Source organism: Canis aureus, chromosome 19, assembly GCF_053574225.1.
Source record: "Canis aureus isolate CA01 chromosome 19, VMU_Caureus_v.1.0, whole genome shotgun sequence".
NCBI lineage: Eukaryota > Metazoa > Chordata > Mammalia > Carnivora > Canidae > Canis > Canis aureus.
The window spans coordinates 27039338-27047966 of record NC_135629.1 but is presented as its reverse complement, the minus strand read 5'-3'; the positions used below and the strand labels follow the sequence as shown (position 1 = coordinate 27047966).

The following is an 8629-nucleotide window of genomic DNA, read 5'->3' as shown; positions in this document are numbered from 1 at the left end:
CCTCATCTCATGAAGCTTACGTTCAAGACAAGGCCAGCTATGTAATTTGCAAGACCCAGTACAAATGGAAAATGTGGCTCTCCCTGTGCAGAAATTACTGAAAATTTAAGATGGTGATGGTGGAACATTACACCAAGCACAGGGCCCTCCTAAGTGCAGGGCCCTGTGGAACCAAAGCACAGGTTCCACGTCCACAAAACCAGCCCAGATTCTAGAGGCAGGAAACAGGTGATAAACCAGAAAGATAATAAGTAAGTACTTAAATTATACAAGCTGTTAGATGTAGAAGTGCTTTGGAGGAGGTAAAAAGGAGAGGGGAAATCCAGGGGCAGTTTACATAGAGAAGCCAGCCATGAATATTTGGGCAAGAGCTTTCCAGGCACATGCTACGGGGATTCGCTAGAGCAAAGGTCCTAGGAAGTGTGGAGTGTGGCTGGAGGGGAACGGTGAGGAAGGGTCACCCAGAAAGGAGATGCTGGACCTCATAGGCTTCGAATGTAGCCTGTTGTCAGGACTTGGACCTTTCGCTTGATGTTTTAAAGGAATCACTCTAGCTGCTGGGTGGAAGAGTCTTAGGTATGCAAGGATAAAGGGAGTGAGAAAAGTAAGAATGTTGCAGTATTCCACGAGAAGGGAAAGGGGACTGACTGACAGGAATAGAATAAATGAGGTCTTTGAGATTTTTTATATATTCATATTCTATATTCTGCATGTATATACACACTCATATATATTCTAACATGGAAAACTGTCCACAATATAGAAGATAAAGGTACAGTGCCTAAAATTGTATGTACTTACCGGTCCATTTTTTTTTGTACAAAAATAAAAGCCCAAACTATAAAAACATATACATATTTATATATAAATAGAAAAAGATCATAAATGTCATGAATCAAGCCGTTCGTAATAGTTACTTCTTTGGACTGGGATTGACACATGGGAAGGAAGGAAGTTGCATTTTATTTTGGCTATTATAGGAATGGTTCCTTTCTCAACACTCAAATGCAGGGAATGTCTGGCAAAAACTGTATAATACTTAATTGGGCTCTGTGGCTTGAGAAAAATGTGGTGATTTTTTAAAAATTGTGTTTATTTATTCATGAGCGACAGAGAGAGAGAGAGAGAGAGAGAGAGAGAGGCAGAGGGAGAAGCAGGTTCCATGTAGGGAGCCCGATGTGGGACTCGATCCCGGGACTCCAAGATCAGGCCCTGGGCCGAAGGCAGGTGCCCAACCGCTGAGCTACCCAGGGATCCCAAATGTGGTGATTCTAAAAAAAAAAAAAAAAAAAAAAAGGAAAGAAAGGAAAGAAAGAAAGAAAGCAGCAAAAACAAGATGACAAGGTTTCAAGGCAGGGTCTGAAGAAAAAAGACGTAGAGAGGTGGGAATCTGTAAACTCAGAAAACCAGGTGGGACGGTGAATGATCGCCTTTACGAGAAGAATCGGTTACAGAGTGTTCTGCAGGTATTTACAAAGGTTTAGAGAAAAGGGGGTAGAAGGATTTAGGTTGGAAAGAAAATGAATTCTTGTAATAGGATGATAAACACGGGCCCGGGGGCTTTTCGGCTCTGAGAAATCCTGCCTTATCTGGAATGGTTTTGCAGGATAGGAGCTGCTGCCCGGACCGTGCTAGAGCCTCCGGGCGTCACTGCCACCCTTCCTAGACCACTGTCCCTGCTGCTAAGATCCCTCCTGCAGCTCAAGCCTAAGCTGGTCGCTCCCACCCCAGTTCCGCAGCACAGGCCGCTCACCAGGAGCTCTGTTGTTCTTCAAAGGCCCCTTGTTGCTCTTAAGTCTAAAATTCGGATCAAACCTGCCCAGCCCCTCAAGGTGCAGCTCCTTCCCTTTTGAACCACACTTCCCTCCCCTGCCTCAGACTATACTCTCTCCCTCTTCCGCCAGTTAACTCCTTCTCCTCCTTCCCTAATTACACATAACCTTCCTGGATTTGGCTACATCCCCTATCAATTACTCTCATAGGTCCTGCACTTCTGCTTGCTGTGTGGTTTATTTGCATTTCTTTGCCTTTCCCACTCAGCTATCAACTCTGGGGACCAGGATGCAGGTAGTTCTAGCTTCACCGAGCACCGGGCCCAGAGCTGGTCCTCCGGACGTGTCGGAGGAATAAATGAGTGATAAGCCTTGCTTATTATACAGGTGAGAATTAGCAGCCTGTCTGAGCTATTTTCTCTTCAGCCCTATGATCCTTGGAGATCAGACTTTATTCCCTGAGGGATGAATATATTTAAAAGGACAGTGCTTCTTGGTGTGCAGAGTGCCAGGCCGTGCAGATCAAGTTGTTTCCTCAAGGGATGTGACAGTGAAGACTTTCCAGTTAGGCAGAGCAGTGATATAGTGGAGGGTAGCAGTCACGTGGGACACCTATTTACTATTGATGCCACCTTGCTTCAAGGCATGTGCTTTCAGGGCACCTGGATGGCTCAGTGGTTGAGCGTCTCCCTTCGGCTCAGGGCGTGATCCCAGGGCCCTGGGATCGAGACCCACATCGGGTTCCCTGCAGGGAGCCTGCTTCTTTCTCTGCCTGTGTCTCTGCCTCTCTCTCTCTGTGTCTCTCATTAATAAATAAATATATATATTTTTAAAAGGCATGTTTTCAAAAAGATCTTTGTATTTTTGATCCAGCATTCCTCTAATACTTGTACTAGAGAAGAAAAACCATACTATCAGCTCCAGATGAGGAGCACAAGGTATAAACACATCAATGGGTGGAACTAGTCAAAATTTCCCACAGGAGGACTGCTCCTGTAAAAAACACCCCAAATAATTGTGTTGGAAAGAGTCCAGTTTTGTCATTTGCTTTCTTCGGAGCTTGTAATGATGCATATTTCAAAAGCCCTAGAATCTGATGGTGCTGAACACCCACAATGCTGATGATGTTGCCTGATTATAAGAAAAATCCCCTTGAGGAACTTGAAAGGGCTCTTCCTTTCAGGATTCATGCAGACCATCAAAAGTGCTCTTGTGTTGCCTGTTGGCAGGAAGAGTCCAGCTATATTGTCCAGCTCTAATTGAGTCACGGCACATGCTTTTTAGTGTGACTATGGCAGGCAAAGAACTTGTGGGACATACAGACTTTACAAATAGCTTCCATTATCAGGTAAGCCAGGGACCTGTTTTAGGTGCCATCTTGAACAATAGAGATCCTGGGGGAAGTGAACAGTGTCTGTAATTACCATGCTGGTGACAAAATAAAACAAAATACAGCAAAAGGAATGTACTGTAGTAGGCAGGGCTATTATTAAACACAATACCTTTGGATGCCCAGAAACTTAGGTTGTATAGGAAAACCCTAACTACTCAGTCATACTACAGCCACAATCCAAAAACTGGGTGAAGGAAGTTGGAAAGTCATCGGAAATGACATGATCAACCAGGACATGTGGTAAACCACTCCCTAACTGGTTAATCTTTTCATCAGATAGGACTAGTTAAGCACGTCTAACTCCACGTACATCTCTGTAAATTATGCTTTGAGACTATTTTCATCTTAACTGTCACAACACAGCATCTAGGTTTTATATTTCAAAACACCTGCAATTAGGCTAGTGCAGTAGCATGAGCCACACCGTTTGTCAACTTTATAATTAAAACAGGTGGCCTTTTCCCCCCATTTTTATAGAGAATATATTTCTTCATTTCCACTGGAAAACAAACTGGAACAATGAAAGAGAACATCCATTGCCAGGCAAAAACATCTTCCTCCTCAAAAAAAAAAAAAAAAAAAAAAAATTTTTTTTTATTTTTTTAGTGTCATCTACTGAGGATTGTTGATTGCCAGAGGTGTGCTAAGCACTTTGCACTTTATTCTTACCAAATCTGAGATGTGTTTAAGGAGGAGGAAAGTGAGGCCTATAAAGAGGTTAAGGAACTTGCTCAAGATCACACAGGAAGTGATGAAGCATGTAGCTTAGCAGGTCTTGCTTTTTACCAGGGTTCCTTGACACACTATACTGTGCTTTTCAAACTTCAGGCGCATTTGAATTAGCTGGAGATCTTATTAAATGCACATTCTGATGTAGTAGGTCTAGGCTGCGCCTGGGATTCTGCATTTCTAATACCCTTGCTGGTGATGATGAGGCGGGTGGTCCACGGACCACACTTCGAGCAGCAAGGCACTGTACTACTGCTGCAAAGGCATAGTTCCTTATCTTTTGACAGACTGGCATGATGTTGCATTGAGTTGGAGCCAGACACCCTCACTTGATTACTTGACCCGGATACATTTGAGAAAACGCAGAGACAAGAAAGATATCAATCCGGAAGCAATAGTGGTTATGGAATGCATACATTTCCATGTATTTTTACAGTAAAAATGCATTAAAAAATCTTTCACAAAAGAAACTTAAAAAATACAAGTAGGGTGTTGAGTTCTCCCCCCAACATTCGCTCAGGCATCAACTGTGTAATGGGTGGGAGGGGATTTCTTCAATGGTTTGATTTAATCATACAAAATACTCATCCATCATCTCTCATCAAGACATTTACATGAAGTGGGGGATTAGGGAAAGTAGGCTCACAAGAATCAGTCTCCAATTTAAGGTTACAGTAGTTCAGAGAAAACTATCTTTCTGCTTAATGCATAGTCCCTGTACAGTACAATATTTCCAAAGCAAATGTGATGCGTGGAACTCCGAGTAAACCGCCACATCAAGTCTTCACAGACTGATGGTGGGTAGCACAGAGATTTTAAAATGTCAAATACCACCTCTGACAACAAGAAAGACATTAAGATGTTAACTTCACGATGTACTCCAAGAATCCACCTTGATTTCACTTATTTAAAACTCTGGACCACAAGTGAGAGCATCGATCATTTAACATCACAGATTTTGCTAGAAATAGCGAGAAAACTCCTAGCAGTGGAGCCTGGGGAATAAAATCCCCAAATTGGCTCCTAGGAAACTGATGAAAACGAACGTCATTATTCAGTTGTGTTCTCCCTCAGCCTTACTACCACAGCTTAATGTGTGTGTGGAAAACTCTGGCAATAAAAGTAGCAGTCACAGACCCTCTTCCTCCTTTTCAGCTACCGAATGAACATTGTCTCTCTGTTCCAGGAAAGGAACTGGTTTTGTGCAGGTCCACACAACTACAGGAACTCAGTCTATGTTATGTATCAACCCAGAAGTCAAATAAAGCTATGAACAATGTAATATTTATATATGCATAGTGTTTTATAAAAAGATTGGCCCACATACTGCTTTTCATCAATACAGAAAGAGCATTAAGTCCATAGCACACTGCAAGAAATGAGTGAGGAACAGAGAATGCGAACAAGTGCTTACTAATTCACAAGCAGGCTCACCATGGAGGAAGTGATGATATTCAAACCCAACTAAAGCTTTAGAGAATTACTTATATAGTCTCCCATTTTAAAACAGCTTTACATACCTGATTTAGTTTACATTAAAATATATCCCAATGAATCAATTTGTTCCATATTCAGAAATATAAACACATATCACATTCCTCACAGCTAAATTTTTTTTGTCATAAATTCTCTTTTATACAAGAAAAAAGGCAACAGTTGTTTTTTTTTAATTTTTAAAACAGGCTCTATTAATTACAATTTTTAACTCTGTACAGACAATGATTGGCTGGTTTTCTCCATTTTTTTTCCTTTTTCCTTTTTTTTTTTTTTTTTTAACAGTACCATGAGAATAACAGTGATTGACTTGCAAAGTTTTGTGTCTGTTAATGGAAAATGCAAAACAGTACTACAGAAATACACAATGCATCGTAAGCAGCGGTTTGCTGTAGTGGTCCAACAGGTACAAGCAAACGTTTGGCTCAGCTAGGCAGTAATCCATTTCGACCACATCCCGGGGCTACAAGCCGACCCAACCACACACCTCCTGAGGGACTGCAAAAGAATGGGTCGTTTGAAAAAGAAAAATTGTTATGCTTTGTTCTGCTGTCCAAAGACTCAAAGGACACGGTCATGAGGGCAAAGGTTTGCCAACTCGATCTAGAACCACTGGGACTGTGACTTTCCCTTTCAACCATCCTGGAGACCTTTATTATGGTTTCGAAGGGAAATGGCACTTCTAGGAATAAGCACCCCCCACCCTCACTTCTTTAAGTATCAACAGAGAGGTAACTTCCACCAAGGCTCACTCCCTAGTCCCCAGTTCAGCGAAGGGCAACCTTGGGCTTATGCTACAAAAGGAGGAACACACTTTCTGTACTGGGGATTCTCCTGGCTCTCTTGCACGGGGCGCATCGTTCCCCATTCCGTCCACTATTCAGCCTCACATCAGACAAGACAACACAGAAGGTGGTCGCTGTCCGTTCCCTCCAGTAGTTGAGCAAAGCTGTGACGGCGCTGCCTTAATGAGATCTTATTAGACGGTGGCGATGCTAATGAACCTGACCCATCTGCGCTTGGGCTACAGTTTGGGTAAACGGCGGCCCACCTCTCCTCTCCGCGCCTTTCTATAGCCAGGGAGAGTCCAAACTGTTTTCTGAACCAACTATGACTCCAGAAGGGCACATTTCCTTGTGCTGTGTAGTTTAGCTATAAATATCCTTCATTTGCAATAGTAGTCTCTTCATACAGTTTCATCTTAGGATCATGGGCAATCCTAATCCATCCCAAAGAGTCCTCAGCTTTTACACATATAACTTTTTGCCTTTTGCTCTTTTTTTTTTCCTTTTTTAAAGAAAGACTCCTGACTACAGCACTACATCACTACGTAACAATCTACATCAAATCAACTGAATCAAGAATTTCCCTTAGAGAAAATGATCGACAGCCCTATTTAAACCAGGAGAGAGAAAGATTGCCCTGCCCCTCCCCCCACCAAAAAAAAAGGGGGGGGGGGAAACAATTCCGGACAACTCTACAGTTTAACGTAGAAACAAAACTTGTATCCCTCCGGGGCAGCATTTGGCAAATAAATTTCCAAAAAAAAAAAAAAAAAGTATGCATTTAAAAATACTTTCTTTTAATATTATACATCAGGCACAACACTTTTCATATATATATATATGTATATATATACTTTTTTTTTTCTTCTTCTTATAAGATTTCAAATGCATAAAATGTTTGTTGCTATATTCGTCGGATCGTCGGGTGTGAGCCGCGTCCCCAGGTGCGTAAACGAGGATGCTCTCAGGTTCGCGACCTCGCTCCCTGGGACACACACGGTCCATCCGGGCTGGCGGGGCGGCTCAGATGCTGAGGTCGGTGCTGCATTCCTTGTAGGGCCGCCTCCTCGGCTCGGGGGCGGCGGCGGGGGCGGGCTTGGGCCCCGGCTCGGCCCGCCCCCGGGCGCCCCCTCGCTGCAGCTCCTCGCGGTCCCGGTCCCGGTCCCGGTCCCGGTCCCGCTTCTCCAGGGAGCGCTCGCGCCTGCGCTCGGGGGAGCGCGCGCGCCTGCGCTCGGTGGACTTGGCCCTGCGCTCGGGCGAGCTCCCCATCCCCCTCCTGCGCTCGGCGGGGCGCGTCTGCTCCAGGAGCCTCTCCAGGGACCTCCTCCGCGGCCCGGGCGAGCCGTCCCTCCTGCGGCCGGGCGAGCGCTCGCGCCTCCGCTCGGGCTTCTCCCTCCGCTCCAGGGTGGTGTCCGCGCTGCGGGTGCCTTCCCGGCGCTGCTTCTCCGGGGACCTCCTCTTGGGGCCGTTGGGCACCAGCCGCTCCGGGGGCGCCTCTCTCCGCCCCTCGGGTGCCCGGTCCTTGGGTCGGCAAGCCCCGCCGTCGGGTCTCCTAGAAGTGCCGTTCCAGGTGTGATGCTCGTTGGGTTGCCTGCTGGACTCTCTGCTGCTGCCTTTTGGGTCTCTCCCGTGTGCCCGCTTTTCCCCATGCTGCGATGATTGGTGAAGGTCGGGTGGGTAACTGGACTCCAATGACGGATGCGGTCGGCGGTCCGGGGGCGCGGCCCTCACTTCCGGAACACCTTGGGGCCCGGCGGCGGCGGCGGGGCCGTGCCGGTCGCTGCTGGGGTCTGCCAAGGCAAAGGAACGAGAGCCACGGTTTGGTATCGGGGGCCTCGGGCTGCTGTCCCCGCGCCCGCGCCTGGGGTCTCATTAGACTCACAAACAAACAACCGTCAAAGCGCTCGGAACCCAAGCCCACTGGGCCTCGGACTAGTGAAGGCCCAAGCAAAGGTGGCATCTGGCTGCTGCCCGCGGCTGCCCTCGAGACCTAGGTCACTGAGGAGCCACAGCCGGGGCCACGATTCTAGTCTTTAAACGCACAAGGCAGACAGCGTATCTAGAAACAGCACAAAGTCCCCACCTTAACTACCTCTTGCTGTTCCCTCCTCACCCACCCCCATCCATCCTCCCCTGCCCACCCTTCTTCCCCGCCCAGCCCCCACCAAAGAAAACATTCTTTTAAGAATACTTATTTTAATTCGCTTAAAAATTATTAAGGTTATTGACCTAGAGGGGGGGGATGAGGGAACTTTCTGGGGGAATGGATAGAGTCTGTATTTTGATCTGGGTAATTAAAGTGGGTGTTTATACGGAGATTTAAAAAAAAAAAAAAAAAAGCCTGAGCTGCACACTCAGGCTTTAAGCATTTAATGCAAAGTATACTTCTATTTTAAAACACTTTTCTTTAAAAAATAAAAATAAAAAAGATTCCAGGGTGGTGGGCAAAGGGCTGT

The 8629-nt window shown here is 45.7% G+C and overlaps 1 protein-coding gene across 17 annotated transcripts in view; it reads right to left on the bottom strand.

Moving 5' to 3' along the window:
• Positions 1 to 4291: 4291 nt before the first annotated feature.
• MAGI1 (membrane associated guanylate kinase, WW and PDZ domain containing 1) overlaps positions 4292 to 8629 on the bottom strand; it is a 638869-nt gene continuing 634531 nt past the window's right edge. For 13 of the 17 annotated variants that reach the window (XM_077858168.1, XM_077858158.1, XM_077858160.1 and 10 more), the window contains one exon: positions 4292 to 7963. In XM_077858168.1, the coding sequence (XP_077714294.1) occupies positions 7197 to 7963 (767 nt within the window). In that variant the 3' untranslated portion in view covers positions 4292 to 7196. The remainder of the gene's footprint in view (positions 7964 to 8629) is intronic. The other 4 variants (XM_077858169.1, XM_077858170.1, XM_077858171.1 and 1 more) reach the window with 1 other exon arrangement.